Source organism: Rhynchophorus ferrugineus, unplaced genomic scaffold (assembly GCF_030347505.1).
Source record: "Rhynchophorus ferrugineus isolate W39M unplaced genomic scaffold, kcgeb_rfMv2 rfM8, whole genome shotgun sequence".
Lineage (NCBI taxonomy): Eukaryota > Metazoa > Arthropoda > Insecta > Coleoptera > Curculionidae > Rhynchophorus > Rhynchophorus ferrugineus.
The window spans coordinates 32,187,671-32,209,296 of NW_027472587.1; the positions used below are offsets into that span (position 1 = coordinate 32,187,671).

Here is a 21,626-nt window from a genome sequence, read left to right on the forward strand (position 1 = left end):
ATCGACAAAGCCTGTCGTTAAGCTTTCGCTAAAATGTTATACATTCTACATTATTTATCAGATACTTTACTGCTATAAAACCAAAATTTTATGTTATAATTAGCTATATATGATTTCTAATCTGTTATGACTAATCTAGTTTTAAAAAATAGGACAATTACTCATCAAAGGAAATAGCTCAAATTTCTTAAGAATTGACTATTTTATGTTAGGCTTTTTATCAAGTGATTAGTTTTACTTATCTGAATATTGAAATGTTAAAACTTTCAAGTAAGTATTGCCTATATTTCATAATAGGAACATAATGAATAATTAAAATTTCTGTAATAAGTATGTATTTTATCTTTATTAGTAGTATTTCTTGTATATTTTACATCTTTGAGATCAATAGTAAAAAGTAAATTTCATGTGAAAAGAATGATGGAACTTTTGTGACATTAATAGTGAAAAGTTTTCAATACATTTGAAGTATGTATGAGGATTACCCTTGGCAAAAAAATTAAATTAAAATTAAAGCTGATATTATATGTAACACTCTTTAACGACTCATTTTGTTTGATATTATTGAACTATTCACAGATTAATTATATGAAAATTCTTACAAATTATACATTAATATAAAAAAATTCATTTTAACTGTATATGTAATTAACACATGTAATTAACATAGCGTATGTAACTAACATAAATTTTACCAAATCTGCTTTGGGAAACCTGCCAAACTGATTTCTTAAACTATCTTCAATATCAACACCTATTTATACTATCGATCTAATTATTATCGGAAATGTTTGAAACGTCATCTGCCTTTACATATATACCAGGCTGTAAACACTTGAAGACACTGGAAACACGTAAAGATACATTACCATAGGCTATGATGAAATATAATTCATAAAACAGTATAGCACAGTACACCAGGTGGTACGCACCTTCTCTGAACAGTCCATGATATAACTTACTTTTGCCTCTCATTAATATCTTTTAACATTTTTCTTTGTTTTTTAAACATGTGGTAATTTTTTTTTGTTCTGGTCTAAAACCAGGTGGTGGAATGCATGACGCATACCTGGTCGCGGAGACTTGCCCTAGGTTGCAATGGGTTCTGTGGAACTGCCTCTGGGCTTAACAATACATTAACCGAGACCGCCTCAGTAAATTTGGGGATATGGCACCCGCTAATCGGACAAGCGCATTTTCAGAAGAACTTAAGCTGAGTTGTTGTTTATGGAATGATTGAGATATGAGTGCTTGATTTCAGGAGTATCAGTTCCACTATGGACTTGATTATTTCTTACGAACCATGAAGTGTTTAAGATTCTCCTGAGGAACTTATTTTGGAAGACTTAAAATTGTTTCACCTGGTAATATTAGATCCGTACAGGATTACGGGCCGAATTAACATCCTGTAAAATAAGCATTTTATGTAGATGGGGATTCTGCTGTAGGGCATATCAGAGAAAATAGCAGGTTTGCTGTACCCAAACCTTTCTGGATTTGAGAATACCAACCGAACCATCGGTCGAAGTGGAGACCTAGGTACGTGATGTTTTGCAGCCATGAAATTGTTGCAGTGTCGATCTTAAGTTTCGAGACGCACAGTGTATAACGCTTCTTATGGAAAATGATGGCCTGGGTTTTCAGGGGATTGATTTGCAACATCCAGAATGTGAACTACTTGACCGCATGATCGAGCTGTTTTTCTAAAGATTTTTGAATTGTAACCTCAAACCTGGAGGCCATGAAGAGAGCTGTGTCGTCGGCGTAAAACATGACGTCAATGTGATCTTTTTTCGGCAGATCTCAAATAAAAAGTTACATAAGGCTGGGGCCAGCGGGCAACCTTGAGGTACGCCAGCGTCGACTTGTTAGCGACTGGAAAGTGTTTTCTTGATCTTGACCTGGAAAGATCTGTCCGATAGGCAGGATTTTATGAGTGCGTTAGGTGTTCTGGGACACCTAGCCACACGCACTTTGCGATTAAACCGTCGTGCCAGACCTTGTCGAAGGCTTTGGCTAGACCCAGGAGGACTGTTCCAATATTTTTACGTTAATCAGGAGCGTGATGAATGTGCGAATTCACACGGGGCATGTGGTAGAAATGTCCTAATTTTGAATTCTCTATAATGTTTTAGAAATGTTATAGAATAGATGTATGTTTAGAATGTATTGTCATGCAAAAGGCTATCGCGGATGGCGTTCGGTATTCTTGTCTCCTTTTGCAACAATATTTAGTTTAATTTGTTCAATAGGCCTCAGCAGATATCCCTACTAATAATTTAATTCGTTTTTAATAATTACTAATACACTACCCCTGCTGATCCCCCAATATGTACAGCAGACACTATGGCCATGGACTCATAGGCTCACGAGTGACTCTACATTATTCTTCTAATGAATAAACTATTAAAACTAAAAAAACATACTAAATAAACAATTACTAATTATTAAGTAAATAAATGTTCAAACCATCGAATTTAACAGCTAAGTAACAGATGCTTACTTTGCCACTTCGCGTTTTAGCCAACAGATATTTCCGATGAAAATATATGCAACCACATAACAGATATAGTATATTCAAAGTTTATTTGTATACGCATCATCGAGATGTTTAATATATTGCCTGCCGAAATTTATAAATTCATTTTAGAATAAGGAAATATTTTCCTTCTCATTTTATTCTTGTTAAAAAGAGACACAATGTTGTCTGATTAGTTCAAACACGTAAACCAATGAGCCAGTCAAAGTTGTCCAGCTGTCAGACGTATGCAAAATTCTGGAAAGCAATGGCGGTTATAACTACTAACCTATACTCTATTGTGGCTACATAATTAACTTAATATAATAATTAAGTAGTTGTTAGATATACTGTAATATTAAAATAAATTATATTTGATAATATATTTGCTTTTATTTAGAATAGAATTTTGTTGTATGTCAAAGCCAAACTTTTTGACGTCACAAATATCGTTGACGCATATACAAATAAACTTAGACTATATATAATATCTTTTGATATATTTTACGTAATACTAAATTATAATTACTTGAACTTATTTAGGAAAGCTTATCGATGACATATGTGAAAAACTAATTTCGCACTACGTAATCGGAATCCCACTCAATAACAAATAAAATCACTTAATATTAAACGACAAATACAAACCGAGGGCTTCCTCTCTAACTGATTAGTTGTTATACCTTAACCGGGGTCGTTATTTGACGTCCATCGACGATGTCGCGTAATTTCCTAGCGATTTTCTTTCATTAAAATGTCATCTATCATGAACTTGATTCCATTTAACGGGAATAACGGAAAGCGGTCAATGACAAGGCGTTGATTAAACATAGATCCGAAATAATAGAGCGCAAATAAGATGGATCGAATAAACAGAATTACGCGTTGATCTACGTGCAAAGAAATGTTTTTGTTTAAGACTTAATTAATCATTGCCTGAGTAATTACTTACTATAATTAATTATATTGTATACTAGGTATATAATTAAGCTTAAAATTATATACTTAAAATTAAAGTAAAAATATTATCGCAATTTTTGATCAACATTGAACAATATTTCGAAGAACCGAATCATAATTTTACGCGAGTTAATAACTTCCTAGAGTAGTAAAATTTGCAATGGTAATACAGGCCAAAATATATAACGTAAAAGTTTTTATACTAATTTAAAAAAATCTTATATCATTTTTGTTATTATCTCTGAAAATATAACTGGATATCTCAAAATATAAACAAAAATTAAAAATTTATGCGATAATACAAAGGCAGTTTGATAATTTAATGTTGCAAAGATGGTGGTTAAAATGCAAGATAATTTTTTTTTTTGGCAAGGGAATTTTATTTCTCAACATATTCCCCTTTGACGTTCCTTATTCGACCGAAATCTCATACCAACCAGTCATTTCTTAAATTTTGTGGACAGGAAATAGTCGTAGGATGATAAATCTAGAGAATATGCTGGGTAGCATAGCAGTTCGTAACCCAGTTTATGTATTTTTATGATGGTGACTACATATCCATGCACTTGCACGTCTTGATAGAATAACACTTTTTTTCGTCAAATACGGTCGTTTTTGCATCAAATTAATATAAAATATGTCCAAAAGCTATGAATAAATTCACTTTTTTTAAGATGATTTATATGAAAATCATATGTCTCCACTTACGGTCAAGTATATGCAAATCAGCATACAAAAACCTTCTTTTTTCCATTTTTGTTAAAATTCTAGAGCTTGTCTTCTGTCAATAGCTGACAAGCACAAACGATGTAGATTTTACAAAACCTCAGAGTGGTACATTAATAGACGAGGTTTACATCTGAAGTTACTGCAAGTTTTTTTTATAACTTCTTTATTAAATATGCTTAGTACAATCTTATTTATAAATTAATTTATTCCTACATTTAATTTGTACTTGGATTAATTGATAAGCAAGACGAGTGCGAGATAAATTCATCAATATGTATTTTTACACTTTTAATAAGTTCGTATGGTTTGTTCGCTTCAATCTTCTGATATCCTGCGCGTTATCCAGTAGTTGTATGGCTTCCACGTTAGTATGATTTAGTAATCTTCTTTCGTGTTTTAAGGTGAAATCTTGGATAACTTCGCAAATCCACTTGATTTACAGGTCATCGTGCAGTTCTTCTTTTTACGTAGCTACAGGCATTGGTAATTAATCGAAGAACTTTTTTTTGACAGCGTTGGATGACTATGTTAGTTGATATCAGTTTTTAGTGCAACCCCATATTTGCAACCCATAAGTCCAAGTTGGCTTAGATAATAGATAATAGATATATAGACAAGACAATATACCTAAAACAGCAAAAGTTACCTAAGATGTGATGCTATGCCAACAACAGATAACATGTAAACAACCTGTAAAAATTAAACATATGACAAAATAGCATCAGTTGAAGATACAGGATATTAATATAAATATATTTATGTACAATAATAACTTAAGATTGTTCAATTTTAAAACAACTGCATTATTAATACAATTTTTACATTCAGTCAGAGACTTATCGTTGCCAACTTATCGCCCTGTGCTAGGATATCTCTAAATAACCATGCACAAAGCACCACAAAGATGTCATTATAATAATATTTCTAATTCAAATACTGATTTGGTTTTGATTTTATTGGCTCTTTCTACACAGAATGCACATTGTATTGCCTTGTAAAATTGGTGGTGTCGTTTTATTGGGGTAAATATGGACATGCAGTTTATTAATCTCATCGTAATTGTGTATAGATTTTCCTTACATGTTAACTGTAGTAAATGAAGCATCACACCCAGCGGTGTTATGCGTCAACACTAATGTAGCATAACAGGTCAATTGAAAAGTCCCCGGCCTACCATAGTAAAACATATATTTTGGCAAAATTAGTTTTTTTTATTCAACATAATTCCCTTCAATGATGATACACGATTTGTCCTTTGCTTCAAAATAGTCCTCAGTTTCGGCGATCACCTATTCATTCAACGAAAATGTATTTTGAGATCTGAAAACAGGAAATAATCGCTGGGGCCTGATCTGGAGAATATGGTGGATGAGGAAGCAATTTGAAACCCAATTCATGGATTTTTGCCATCGTTTTCACTGATTGGTAACACTATGCATTGTTTTGGTGAACCAGCACTTTATCCTTTCACACTTGAAGGCGATTTCCTCCTTCAAACTGTCCAAAAACGCTATGTAATAGTCGCTGTTAATGGTCCTTCCCTTTTCAAGGTAATCAATGAAAACTATTCCTTGCGCATCCCATAATACACATGCCATAACCTTGCCAACGGACTGTTGTGCTTTCCCACGCTTTGGAGCGGGTTCATCGTGTGCAGTCCACTCGGATGACTGTCGATTGAACTTCGGAGTGAAATCATGGAGCCACGTTTCATTCATTGTCACATATCGATGCAAAAACTCCAGTTTATTATGCTTGATGATTTTCAAACACTGTGCCGAATCATCAACTCGTCGTTGTTTTTGGTCAAAAGTTGGCTCGCGCGGCATCCATTTTACACAGAGCTTTCTCATATCCAAATATTTGTGAATGATATTATGTACACGTTCAGATGATATCTTTGAGTGTCTACTATTTCATTCAGTTCCAATTTACACCTCACAACAACCTCTTTTGGGCATCAACTGCGTTCCCCGTCTTCGGTACTCATTTCACTACGTCTAAATTTAGTATACCAATACTTGATGGTTGATTTTCCTGGGGCAGTGTCCGGAAACTCGGCATCAAGCCAAGTTTCTGCTTCAACTGTATTTTATACCTTCAAAAAACAATACTTTATCAACACACGAAATTCCTTTTTTTTTCAATTTTTTCACAATAACAAAAGTTGCTTCACTCAAAATGTTATATTTCACAAACTAATGATCCGATAGCTGTTAAATTTATACATGCGTCTTTTGAGGGTTGCGACTAACTGAAAAACATATAGATTTAATTCTAGTAGCGCCATCTATGTGTCAGTATGAAGCTGAATTCGAACATATTTAATAATTACTTTTAACTCCTTATTGAACTTTTATTTTTAATATCATTTTATATACATAGTAGTATAACTCCAACATCATTGAAATAATTGACGGATATTTTGGTTTTAGTATGGAACAATATTCGATTGGAAACTACTCATACACTTTATAAATCTGTTCCATGAAGAATTATAGCTGTCTTAAAAAGAAATAGTTGCTCAAAACCTGGTTAATAGATAGATATTTTGTGTTATTGCACAGGAACATCTACATTATATTATCAGTGATTACTCATAACGAAAATAATTTCAAAGTTGCGATGTATCATTTGAGTATTCATCTTGAACTGAAATGAATGCTAGGGAGAGAAAATATATTACGATTTAAACTGAATAAGGCAAAGTTTTTTTTTCGTTTCCAGGAACATGGAGAATCTGGAAAAGTTTTATCACATAGAAACTGGAGTTTTCCGTCATTTACACCAGCTTCGAACTTTGTAAGTATAAAGTTGATGCTTGGATTCGTCCGTATTATTACGGTTTAGGTTATATTATTATTCAAGATTATATAGAGGAAACAGTAATTAATGATTTGAAAATGTATTACTTTTAATTAATATATCACTGTCGATATTATTAGCTACATAAGGACAATATATAATAAAAAATAATCACTGAAGAAAATAAATAATAAACAATTAATCAATTAAATTCATATAATTATTCTCATTAGCAATTATATATAATAATTATTTACAATATATAATATTGCTTATTAAAGGGTTTCGTTCTTTCTTTTTCTTTTCTTCTTTTTGTTGGAAATTAGATTATAATTAATTTAATACATAAGTTAAGGCCATATAAATTACTGAATCATATCAGTAAACAAGCTTACACATAATGTTTTTAATGTCTACTATGGACAATGACGTTGACGTTGGTTTCCATTCTTTTTTATTATATAGGCTTTCAAAATGATTCTTTGAAATCTTGGTAATTTTATCGAATGTTGTGAAATAAAGTTTTTGATGTTCTCTTTTATCATCATTATCATATTTACTTATTGGAATTCTTCTTTCTATATATATATATATATATATATATATATATATATATATATATATATATATATATTTATATTAGAGATGAGTTTTACCGATTGTGGGAGATATATGTAGAAGTGTGGTTACATTTTAATCTTTAGCCTCATTTTGTAAATACTATATTGATAGTAAACAAGAATACATAGTGCAAAAACAGTAATATATAATTGTCCAAACTATTGAAATTATTGAGTTTTTGTTATTTAAGTGGTATATATATCCATAAATTCCATAATTTGGCTGTCTTAGATCACCTGTTAATTTTATATTTTTTATCACTACTCATAAAAACACTGTTTTGTTATTTTTTCATAATTTAATCAGATTTTCCCTTTTTTCAGAAATAAAAGAAACTAAATATTAACCAAAAATATAATGATTGAATTACTAAGTAAACATAATCAAACAAGGCAGCCATAAATCATACATAACATCTTATTTCCTTGTGTAGTCAAACTACATTACACTGATATGCATAAGATGTAGTAGATTAGTTCACTTTTGTAAATCACTTTTGTGTTCAATTTGTAATCAATTTGATAATCTACATCTGGTTTTGGTTATTATATACTAATACTACGATCATCTTATTATTACTTTTTAATTTGATATATCTGGTTGTTCAGTTCTCAATAAAACTTATAAAATAAATTAATTAGTGAAACTTAATTCCAAAACAAACAAAAAATTACAAAACGCTTTTTTATGAAAAAGATGCCAAATTTGTAGATATTAACATTAATGTCATTGTTCCTATTAACAAACATTATTTGTAAGCGTGCACATTTGATATGAATGGTTACTATTAATGAACCCTCCTGCATACAGTATTACTATATACAATACTGTTTGGAGTATGCAAAGTACATAAATGCTACTAGATGAAAATCATAAGTCCACAAGAAATTCAAGACATACCAAGTATATTTAGGGTACATAGATAGTGTGGAAATGCAAACAAAAGGAAACACGTCAATAATGTGTAAATATGTATAAATGAATATATCGACACTATAATTTCGATATAGAAATATACCATATTTGTCATTAAATTTTTTTTGTTCTATTTTTCATCGACATAATATAGAAAAAAGTACATTCCAGCCAATCTTATACTATTTAACTCATTAGATTAAGTCAACTTATGAATCATTCAAAAGCAAGATTGTTCAATTACCAACTCCCTGTACTTTATAACAAAATGTATATATAACTGCAATTACAATTATATAAAATATATCAAATTATAGATTCAAAATTGTAATATAATTTTTTATAGGTACATATACAGAGCACCAAATTTACAGAAGATTCTGCCTGAAGTATTTACAGCGTATCTACCAAATTTGAAGGTTATGTAAGTATATATAAGTATTTTTTCTGACTGAAGACAATTATCAACAGACTGGAAAATGTGTAAATGTAATTAGACTTGTGTTGAGCAGCGTAGTTTTATTCATTTTTTTTTGCCTAAACAAAGATAAGAACGTTAATTAATTAAAATTATCCAGATTTCATCTATATCCATTACCTTTTTAATTTATTTCAATAAAAAAAAATGTTCATTAGCCGAGATGAATTTATATAGCGGTATAAAATATGTCGTGATTTCGCTAAAAACTCATTAGTCACAAACTGCTTTACGGTTGTTTGAAATGGGGCCGTTTTGTGGTAGCCCTTTTCACATGGATACTAATTAAATCCCGCAAAAATAATTCTGCGACATTACTGCACGAAATGTTACATAACGAAACATTTTAGCCCTATAATTTCCTATAATATCGCATTTAGCCATGTTATACCAACACATATATACCATTAGTTTGGTGTCATTTGTCTGTCATCGGTTTAAATCCCACCATTAAAAAGAGATCATGAATTCATTTTGGTACGTTTGCAAATATGTATAAGGTAGGACAACAAATAATTTCGGGCGTTAAAGTCGCATATCTCTAATAATACCAATTCAATAATAACAAACTTGTAAAGTAGTAATCAATAGAACGCTGTATATCAGTCAAAACTTTCTGTCGAGGTACCACGATTTAAAATCCCAATTTTTCTAATTATCTTTTTCAAAATAAAATTATTACCTCTAAAAACCCAGTATCTGTTTTATGGTTACTTAGATTCATTGCTTAGACGTATTTAATTTATTCACAATAGTACCTTAACATTATCTTAAGAATGAAAAATGTATCTTCCCTTCCATTCGTTCATCACCCTTTCTTGGTAATCGCCAGCACTGAATCATAATGAAACATCCAGAAAGTTTCATTCAGGCACTGTCATTTTCTGAGATACTATTCAAGTCTAAAACTAAGCTGTTAATTTTCAATTATTCCACCCTTTGTCAATTTCTCTTTCTGTTTGTATCTAGTTGCATATCTCTAATAATACTAGTTTAGTAATAGCAAACTTGTAAAATAACGGCCACGGGTAAAAAATCACATTTATTATTTTTTTTTGGAAATAATGTTTTTATCTGTGACTAATAACCACTTTTCTTTATGATGTATGTACTTAATTTAGTCATAATAGTACCTTAAACATGAAAAACGTATCTCAGCTGGTCGGCCTCTTAACAGATTCTGAGGAAATGTTATATAATAAGGCCAAAAGCGTAACATTTATGTCGTGCCGCTCTTCTTAACAAGCAAGGACATCTCCTGTTTCTTTCTCTTTCTATTTGTATCTACTTTCATATCTCTAATAACACTAATTTAGTAATAGCAAACTTGTAAAGTAACGGCCAATAGAACATTGTATGAGAAATCAATATAAATCAATCAAAAGGGCCTTTCGAGGTACCTTGGGTAAAAAAATCACATTTATTCTTCTTTTTAAATAATGTTTTTATCTCCGAATAATTACCATTTTTCTTTATGGTCACTTAAATTTATTGCTTAAATGTACTTAATTTAGTCACAATGGTACGTTAAACATGAAAAACGTATCTCAGTTGGTCGGTCTCTTAACAGATTCTGAGGAAATGTAATATAATTAGACCAAAACTGTAATATTTATGTCGAGCCGCTCTTCTTAACAAGCGAGGACATCTTGAATGAATCTCCTACCTAGAAAGTGACTAATATATAAATGAATGTGTTGCATTTTTATTCTCAAAAAGAGAAAAAAGTAACAAGGAGCAGAGATATTAATGTTACAGCAATTACCTTAAAGAACTTTATCCTGGGGTGAAAAGTAAATTCTGAAAAGCATGGATATGGATCGACATATTCAATCTTTCGACATATACTTAACACTGGATATTAAATATTAAAAATACATAACACTGGATAATGAATTCCCGAGAAACGGTATAGGAGAAAAGGAGAACTAATAACTATTAAACTTAATGATATTAAGTAGTTTTATAAACAAGCAATTACGGATATTGAAGACGTGGACCTCGTGACAATAATGCCGTGGTAAAAGTCGAGGGCAACTTCGCAAACGATCACAAAATCCATATTGACACCAAGGAAAGTTATTTTAAGAACTTGGTCAAACTGGAAAGGAGTTGTGATCGTGATCTACTCAAACTTGATCAAACCATGAAAACCTTTTTACTGTCAACAACTAATATTATTGGAGCAACAGAATCGATTAAAAAATAATGCGTTGACCACACGCCTTTACATTACACCTTTAATATATAATTTTTTAATATATAATATATATAATATATATATATATATATATATATATATATATATATATATATATATATATATATATATATATATATATACATTAAAATACATTCTAGTAGAGGAATTTCGCGGAGAGTGGATTAAATGTGATTAATATATAAATTATAAAATTAATATATTAATATATAAAATTAGATGGATAAATTAGATGTGTCAAAATTTCTCTGCCTTTTTTCTCTCAATGGGTTATTAAAGGTGTAATGTAAAGGCGTGTGGTCAACGCATTATTTTTTAATCGATTCTGTTGCTCCAATAATATTAGTTGTTGACAGTAAAAAGGTTTTCATGGTTTGATCAAGTTTGAGTAGATCATGATCACAACTCCTTTCCAGCTTAACCAAGTTCTTAAAGTAACTTTCCTTGGTGTCAATATGGACTTTGTGGTCGTTTGCGAAGTTGCCCTCGGCTTCTACCACTATATATATAGTTTAATATAGTTTATACCACTCATATATAAAAATGTAACTAACGAGGAGCAAACTTAATTGATAAAAATAATTGAGTACTGATTTCTTCAATCTTAAAACACATATATTTTATGTACTGTTATACTTATGATCTAGACAATAACTAGAGAACTACATTATAACAAAATAAATAGATTAAAAAATATGTTTTATCGTTCAATCACCTTTAATTAATTAATCATTTTGAATAATATGAGATTAGAAAGAAAATAGTGATAGATTTTTCTTCTGTTGAAAATGTGTTGACCCCCTTGTTGAGCATTCAACAAAAATATCTCTCAAGGAACTTGTCCTGACAACGAACTTATAAATGATCCTAAATTGTTATCAAAAATATGCCAAAATTCTTCAAGATGATTGGCTTAAGACGACAGATATATAACACTTTTCAAAAAGTTGAAAGTTTGAAAAATCAGTTATTCCGAATGTAGATAACAGTTGTTGGCATACATCAATAACTTCTTTAATTTGAAGGAATCTACTATCACATAACTACGGCGGCTTAAATTATTTATTTTAGTAGTTTCTCTTTGAATAAAACCATTATTGCCTGGGTGCTCATATTTATAAATGTTCGACCATTAATCCATGAGATAAACGAAAAAGTTAAGGAATAATTTGGTGTTAAGGGTACTAAAAATATCTCGAAATTACAAAATCAAATAAAACAACAATAATTTCGGAAAAATGAAATAAAATATTTATTTTAATACTAAAGTATGTATATAGGACATTACATTAAAGTATGTATATTACTTACATTGCATTCATATTTATAGTTTGTAGTTCGTAATTCGGTGTAAGATACCTACAACAAAGTTTTGTAGGACTTTTGTATTATTATGGTAACGTTTAACTCTTGTCCACAACACCCATGAGATTAAACACGTAGTTATGGGAAGAAGGTCTAATCCATCTAATTACCTGGTTCTAATTAATTTGTCCTTAGAAACTCCCACATAACTAATTTTATTTCAGATTTTTCTCCACAAAATTCTCTGTCATATCTTTATATGCAGCAGAGAAAAAATGAATTAATATATTACTTAAGCAATAAACATGTTTCTTAAGCATCGAATTTGAAAGATCTCAAATTTACAGACTTGATTGTAATATTTCCTACCTTCCATACACGCCATTTTATAGAAGCAAAAGTGCCTACAAGTTCACTAATTCGGCTTACCATATCAGCGGTAGATACCACTTTTTCATTCAGTATTACTGATCCCAAGCACTTGAACTTCTGAAATTGTAATCTTGATCCATAATTTGTAAACACTTTGATCATAAATGTTTTGACTGTATATTCAGCAAATATTGGATTAGTCAAATTAGATCGAAAATTCCACTCCAAAATATTATCTTCAAAATCCCACAAAACTAACTGACAATACCATATATAAATTACCATTTTCCTTTTTTTTTTCTGAAATATCTTCTTTAATAAATAATTAAGCCGGCTTGGTGGCGCAGTGGTAAAGGCGACGGGACGGTCCTCCTACTGTTGCGATAGCCGCGGGTTCGAATCCCGCTGGGGCATGGTCGTAAATGTATGTTTGTCACTGTTTAAAATTTGTGAATGTTCTAGGCAAGAGTGTAAAATCCGACAAGGATAAAGATCCCAGTCATGCCAGTAACCAGGTCGGGTAAGACCGGATGTCTTCTGGAATGATTTCTAAAGTTGGTCACTTGCCAGTCGGTAGGCTTAATGCTGGGGACCGTGGTTCGGAGCCCACGTTAAACTTTAGGCCCAGTCCAGATAAACCCATAGTTGGTAAAAGGAAACTTTAAAATATATATAAAAAATTAATATTATAAAAAATATAATAAAGAATTATTAATCATATTAAGTATATTTTATTTTAATTTGAGCTGTATTGTTAAAAGTCAGTACAATGTATTGTATTCAAAGTATTAACACAGGCACTATATTTTCTCATCTTTCAAGCATCGTTTAAGTTTCAAGCAGGATGTTATCTCGAAACAACGATGTATTTTTTGAGGCTATCCACGAATCGACCCATTTGTTTGATATTCTCATAAGAAATAAAGCGCTGCTCGTTTCTTATGATTTACAGGTCACGATTCATATGTCGGAATAAGTAACTAGTAATCAGAATGAAGAAAATCTAGAGAACACGGCGGGTGGGGTACCGCTTCCCATTTTAATGTTTCCAAGTATGTTTTATCCATTTTCCAACATGCCGTCGAACGTTGTCAAGCCGAAGAATAGCGTTAATTATGTCTTTAGTCGTATTCCAGCCGTTTTTCGCGCAGCCCTCATCTCAAAAGCATCAATTGTAGTCAATAATGATCCCCATTCATATTTCCATCGCGTAATGCCGTCCAGAGCGCTCTTTGTCTTCGATGTCAAAATAACCGCTTTTTATGTATTTCCATGTTGAAATCGATGGAAGATGATCGCCATACGCTTCGAATGGCATTCAATGACCTTCTCCTTCAAACTGAATTGACTTAATTCAACCAAAAGAGTAAAACTTCCTGCAAATGCGATTTACTCAGTTCAAATTCAGATAGTTTGAACGCACTAAGAAAAAGCTTGCGTTGTTTTAAAGTGAATCCTCCCAGTGAAGCTTCAACAAAAACAGAAGTTGGTTATACATGTAACACCATCTGCTGTAAATCCTTTAAAATTAATTTATAGACCTGATAAATTCTTCTAAGAGTTTATATGATTCATTTTCTGTTAAAATATTAATACTCTTTAGAGATATTGATCTTTATGTGTTTTCATTTCGACAGTAAATAGAGACACAGTTTGTACTTGAACAAAACATGTGAAGATAAAGAAGTGCAAGTGGAAATATCAAATTATTCCCAGATGATTCCTAACCATTAAAAAAAAAGAAAAAAAATCATTATCCCAATACTATAATTTTAAATGTGAATATACTGTTATCTTTATCCCTTTAAATCAATATCCATGAATTATTTTCCATTTTTACAACATTTGATATGAAAACATATATAAACTGCCTTTGAAATTTTATTGACTTTCCTCGTCCATCAAAACAAACAACACTTTATTGTTTTTCTTTACAATTACTATAACCTCTTGGTGATGCCACAACCAATTAATTATATTCAAATATACTGAAAATTGTCTACTTAAAACATAATTTAGTAAATTATTTATCTTAGATATGGCATATAGTTTTGCTAATTAATAAAAAAAATATATATAGAGTGGGGCAAAAGTCCCGCTACCGCGTCCAAATTTTATTATGAATAAGTATACACAACAATAACGAGCAGAAATGGTGACAATATTTATTGAAAATAATCGATCTATTATTGCCACTCAGAGGAAATTGCGTCAATGGTAGGGGGACTTTTGCCCCACTCTATATCATTCACTGACAAATTAAAATATATATCTGGTACTTCTAAATAACATTTAGATAATATGCATGCAATAGGCTTGCACAGATTGAAACACCTTATAAGTAAGCTGGAAAGTGGATTTATATGCATATTGTGGTTATATTTCCAACAAAACAAGGCAGCTATAACTTTTATTATCTACTGACCGATACGTCAAATCGGTAGTTTTCGTTTTATTATCAAAAAGTTACGGTATGTCGTTAGTGCGATGATTGATCGGTGACATTTATTGCGCCTGTAGTTGTAAATTTTTTACCTTTTAAGATCACGTCCTTGAATTCATTGTTGCACAGTTAGTTCCATATTTTCGACAAAAATAAATTACTTGACAATAAGACCATATTCTTCCTACAATTATTTTACATTCAGTTCTATTAAATACATAATATAATAATAATAACATTTATTAGAAATATATTATTTATTATATTAATAGATTTATTAGAAATTAATTAACAATAATGGATATTAATTTTCATTTTACTATGAAAAACTCTTTGTTTCCTATACAGAAAAATAAATTATACTATATTTTAAACGAATAGTTATGTAAAATAATTATTTCAGAGAACTGATATTCTTGTAAGCCATTCTAATCTCTTGCATGAAATAAAATTAAAAATAAAATATATTTAACATTATTTGTCTTTGGTACAACTAACAAAAACAGTTGTGATTGGTGCCAAACGTTAAAAATATATGATATGAGCGATAATTAAAGAACAATAAATAAAAACGTTTGATGGTATTGTAAAACCTTTTTGTCTAATATGTTTTTTATTTTGCTTTTAGAAGAATAATGTATACTGGATTGGAACACATCCCCAACTTCAGCAGGCTTAACACGACAGCTGTGTTAGACATGATGTAAGTTTTAGTATGTATCTTTATAATGTATAATAATATACTCTACTTTTGATTATTTAAATGTAGATAATTATCTATGTTTGTACACGGTTTTGGATCTGAGTAAACAAACGCTAATTATAAGGTAAATTGGGCGTTTGTTAAAATTGGTTCTAGTTTTAGAAATTCTAAATAAAATCATGATTTTACTATTTTTGATCAATAATGGCCACTTATGGAATTAAAAAGCATAAATTGGAAATTAACAGAAGTTGAACCGAAGAAGTCTTTTATACTGCTTGGGATCTATTTCACGCGTTAGGATGCTACATTAATCGACATGCCTCTGTCCCAAAATCATTGGTATCGCCATTTGATTTTCACTGTATCTTGGAGTAACCGATAGTAACCGATTGGACCGTATATATTTTTGGGTTATAGTTTGTCTCAGAAGAAACTTCAATATTATGACAATGTTTTGACAGAGCACTCAAGTTTTGTTTATGATCCTGTTGTTTGACTTTTATACTATATAATTACCTACATATTCCACTTTTGTCTACTTGAATTTAAATATTCATGACTATTATAACTAAAAAAATATTACTAAAATATATTTATCAAAAAATTCACCAAATGTACCTTTTAAAGTTTCTCCTCTAAGACATATGATGTTTAGAATATAACTGAAAATCTTATGAAGCTATTGAAATTCTATAACGTAAAATCCTACAAATATGTCTCACTGCTCTCTGTTGCCAGTTAAGGCTTTTGAAAAAACTGCTTTTTGAGGATTAATTACCAATTATAAAGAGAAAAACATATATTGGTTTTATGCACAATCACTCAATAAATAACCCTAGTTCCAGTACCTCCCACTCCTAATTCCGATATTGTATCGTGCGTGAGACGCGCGGTATGAGGGTGCGCGTTTTCCTGGAGAAGAATCGCACTTCGTGCTAGAATGCTCCCCTTTTCGAACGACAAGCGGGTTTCACGTGTGTTTTCAGGAGGTTAGAGTAGTATGCAGCATTAGTGGTACGTTGGGTGCGCAGGAAATCGACGTACAGCACGCCCCGCCGGTCCCACAACACTGTGCACAGAACCTTTGACTCCCTTTGACTGCCGCCCCTTCCCCCTTTTTCTTCCACTCTTTAGACGACATCTTGATCTCGGGAGTTTAATAGTGTACCCATGACTTGTCTATAGTGAACATTGGCGTTAAAAAACCGCCCCATCCACCTCGTATTGCGTCAGTGGCGCCAAACTTTCAACCACGTAAATTTTTGCTGGAAGTACAACAGTTTAGGAACTCATGGCGCCATTATTTTCGATATTGAAGGTGTTCGTGGATGATGGACTCTACACTATCAATGCTGATGCCGAGTTCAGCCGAAATGTCTCGAACATTCATCCTACATGATGTCCTCCAAAATGAATTAACGAACGCGAACGTTGTCTGGTATGATTCTGTTTCCCACACTAAAAAACTAATGAAAATACGTTGCGCTACGGTGGTCGGCACTTGGACGTTCATTCATGGTCGTAGCACGCGCATGAAACATGCGCTCCTGACGATAACTGTGCCACACTGTTCGTAAGAGACAGCATCATATACTCAAGCCACGACCTTCAAAACATACATGCCATCTACAGCATTTGTCACCATCATATTTGGTATAGATAAAAACCCTCGTATATATAAAAATATAAGTTGTACTTTAGCGATAAACGGCGAGTATCAATATCTTAACAACACTATTATCAAGTTATTATGCTATATGCTAGTACTACCTGCTTCTACTAAGCCTGCAAATTGGATTGATAATTCACGTTGATAATAGAGATATGAAACTGTTATATAAGTTTCATCTATCTAGTTGAAATCCGAATATTAAATGCATACATGTATTTTGATCAGCGATATTTATCGAATATCAATCTAGTAATATTGAGTTGTTCAGCGTTTACACACAGTAATGATGGAACACTCGAAACTAGAAAAGCAACGAAGTCATAAGACAGCAAATTGCAGAACTTATTCAACGAGAACACAACTCAAACCTTAAAAGTTTAAATTTGACAGCTTAGAAGTTATCGAATCAACTGTTTCCAGATGTTACATCATATTGTGGAATCAGCAATATATGATGTATTACGAGTTGCTGAAGCCGAACGAAAATTTTAAGGCAGGTGTCTACCGGCATCAACTAAACAAGTTGAACGACGCGTTATTGCAAAAAAACAGACCAACCATGTAACAACAGACATAATATCATCATCTTGCATGTTGCTTGAAAAAGTTTTGAAGATACACTGCTATAGCTCTAAAGGAATTTCTATTGTAACCAGTTCACTTAACAGACTTTTGATTACTACTTCTTGCTTCACTCACATTTTCGAAACTCTAAAGAAGTGCGAAAATAAATCGACGACTAAGTCTCAGCTAAACCAAAATCGTTCTTTCAACACGTTATCGGGATATTGCCAGAAATACGACAAGAAGTTGTAGAAAATGATGACAAATATTTTTTTATAAATATGCATTATAGTTTTTTTTTCTCGATAAATGCCTTGTTAAAATGAACAAACTATCAGAGTACATGCAAGAATAATATATTTTATATTGGCTTAGAATGGGTTCTGAAAGTTCTTCGTCGTAACATAACATTGAAAAAATATTTTAAACAAAACATGTATAACAATAATTCTCAATATTCTATGATTCTATGATATTTTGGGTCGTGCTTGTTATCTCTGAGTTCCGTTGCAGGGGAACTAATGTTGTTCGTTCTAATTGGGAAAAGTTGGAGACGCAGATAGGACCATATAAAAAACTGGAACCGTAAATTGGAGGGTTCATGTTCTTTGATGATTAACTTGTGTTTTTGTTGATATTTGTTCGTTATTTCCAAGTTTGATTGTATTTTTCTCTTAATTATAGAGACCTGGATCACAACAAAATCAAAAGAATAACAACTGGGGAAATAAGCAATATTGTGCTCAGCCAGATGTAAGTATTAATATTTAATTTATTAATAATATAATAAATATATTTATATGTTTCTTAATATATATATATATATATATATATATCGCGTTCGCGAGTAGCACATGTTGTATCAATGTCCTGGGTTCTAAGCCGCGTTTGGTTCTCAGGACCTTTAATGTCTTCATTAATGTCTTCTTCTTAATCTGACTTCTTCAGGTCTTGCTTAATTTTTTTCTAATTCATGTTACACCAGCTGCACTAATAAACTAATCTCTACTATTCCATAACTTGTTATATATGTTCTTAGGGGCACATGCAATATAAACAAGTTAATAGAATAGCATTACCTTTAAATATTGTGGATTAAATGTAAAGGAATAGATCAAATACATCAAAAGATCTGCTTAAGTAATGACACAAAAGAGGCACTCATAGCTGGTTAAGTAGTGAAAAGAGCTAAATATGTGAACAGTGTTAATATTAATCAATAATAGAATCAGACAGAGAGCAATAAGACGAAGAAGAAAAAACTAAATAAAAAATTAGCTTGCATGAAAAAATAAAAATATTTATAAATATTGTAAATATATATTGTAGAATCCTGACAAATGCAACAATGAACCCATTTAATATTATGGATTATACATTCCTTATCGACTATTTGGAAATACTTAATGTGAACTATAGTCTGATTGATTGAAGATGTTGACAATGGTTGAGGAGTAAATCCTCGAAATCTAAAGGAAAAATATAGAAAACCAGCATTAAAAAATAAAAATATATATTCAAGACATAATTAATTTTATTTTTAAATAAAATATCAAGTCCTGGGTTAATAATATAAAAACACTTAGAAATGCTAGAAAAGAAAAACATTACTTTTCTCAGAAATATTCAATTAAAATAAGGTTGGTGAGCATAATTTTCTTAAGTATTAGACAAATAAACAATTTTATAGCCTCTGCTTTTGTTCTTGTTACTTCTAGTATTTCTATTTCCATCACAAAAATTAAAAAGGCAATATATACAATCGCTATTTAGAAAAAAAATTAATCAAAAAAATTACCACTTTCTGAGGTATTACTTTATATTTGGAATTATAAATTATAGATAATATGTTAGATATATTTTTGAATTCATTGTTGCACAGTTAGTTCCATATTTTCGACAAAAATAAATTACTTGACAATAAGCCCATATTCTTTCTACAATTATTTTACATTTAGTTGTATTAAATACATAATATAATAATAATAACATTTATTAGAAATATATTATTTATTATATTCGCTATTTAGAAAAAAAATTAATCAAAAAAATTACCACTTTCTGAGGTATTACTTTATATTTGGAATTATAAATTATAGATAACATGTTAGCTCTATTTTATTTTATTAAAATACTGTTTAACGATAACAAAACGACTAGTTTCTAGTAAAATATCTCTATAGTCTCCAAAATAGGGGAGGGTTCACTTCAACGAAATTGATGTCGAAATTTAAAACGTCGCAATATCGCCTCTTCAACTCTGAGTTTTAGTTTATTTTAGTTTTGATACATAACCAAATTCTGATGTAAAAAACAATGAAACAAAATTAAAACAACAGAAACAATAATAACCAAAATGTTATCAAATAAAAAATCTGTTATTGTCACTAATGTTTTGAACAATTTTGCAGATCTTTTACGACTTTTGAGACAGAGAGCATTATGCCTTTAGAACTAGAATAAAATGAGAAGGAACATATTTAATATAATTTGAAGAATGTAATATAAATAGCAACTAAATTTTTTAAAAAAATTGATACAACTTTCATCTGCTATATAATGTAATACATAAAGAACCTTTTACGAACTATCAATTTAAAAAAAACAATATTCAACTATTTATTAATATATAAACATTACAATAACGAACCAAAGTTATAGTGCTTATAACTAATTCGCATATTTAAAAAGTATGATATATCATACCAAATTAATAAATTAACCTAAAATTTCCTTTGAAACTCCAATTCAAAGTGAGTTAAGCTTATTGGAATGATGTTCATCTTCGCCAATATAATAATTATAATATAAAGAAACTTTTATAAATAACATATTTAACTTTTAAATACCCTTGATAGAATAAAACAGAAAATAAAACATGTGTAAATTAACACATTTCATTTATTTATAAATATATAAATATTACAATAACTAACCAGTCGTACCTCTATAAAAATATGCAATAAACTCTTTTCGACACTCCCATCTGGTATTTCTAGTTGCACATTTTTTATGTGGTGTTCCCATTTGACCTCGTCCATAATCACACAATAACATATCTATAATTATAAAAATAATATAAATTATAATAATTTTTATTCGAAAAATAGCAAAACTACAATTAAAAGTTATTTGAACAATAGTAGTTCGAAAAAAAATCTAAATAAATATGCAAAAGTTTTTTCTCATAATATCAATTTTATAATATTACAGATGCATCCAAAATCTACCATTTTATAATATTACAATGATGTTATTTACAATATTGACTATTATATTTGATGTTGGCGCGCTTGATATGACTTTTGACCCAATTA

The 21,626-nt window shown here is 30.5% G+C and overlaps 1 protein-coding gene across 1 annotated transcript in view; it reads left to right on the forward strand.

The window, feature by feature from the left end:
• The window catches only part of LOC143200986 (follicle-stimulating hormone receptor), a 233,562-nt gene that overhangs the window by 156,022 nt on the left and 55,914 nt on the right, over window positions 1-21,626 (forward strand). Inside the window, exons 4-7 of the mRNA XM_076411808.1 lie at window positions 6,935-7,009; window positions 8,895-8,972; window positions 15,996-16,070; window positions 18,994-19,062. Coding sequence (XP_076267923.1) covers window positions 6,935-7,009; window positions 8,895-8,972; window positions 15,996-16,070; window positions 18,994-19,062 — 297 coding nt within the window. The remainder of the gene's footprint in view (window positions 1-6,934; window positions 7,010-8,894; window positions 8,973-15,995; window positions 16,071-18,993; window positions 19,063-21,626) is intronic.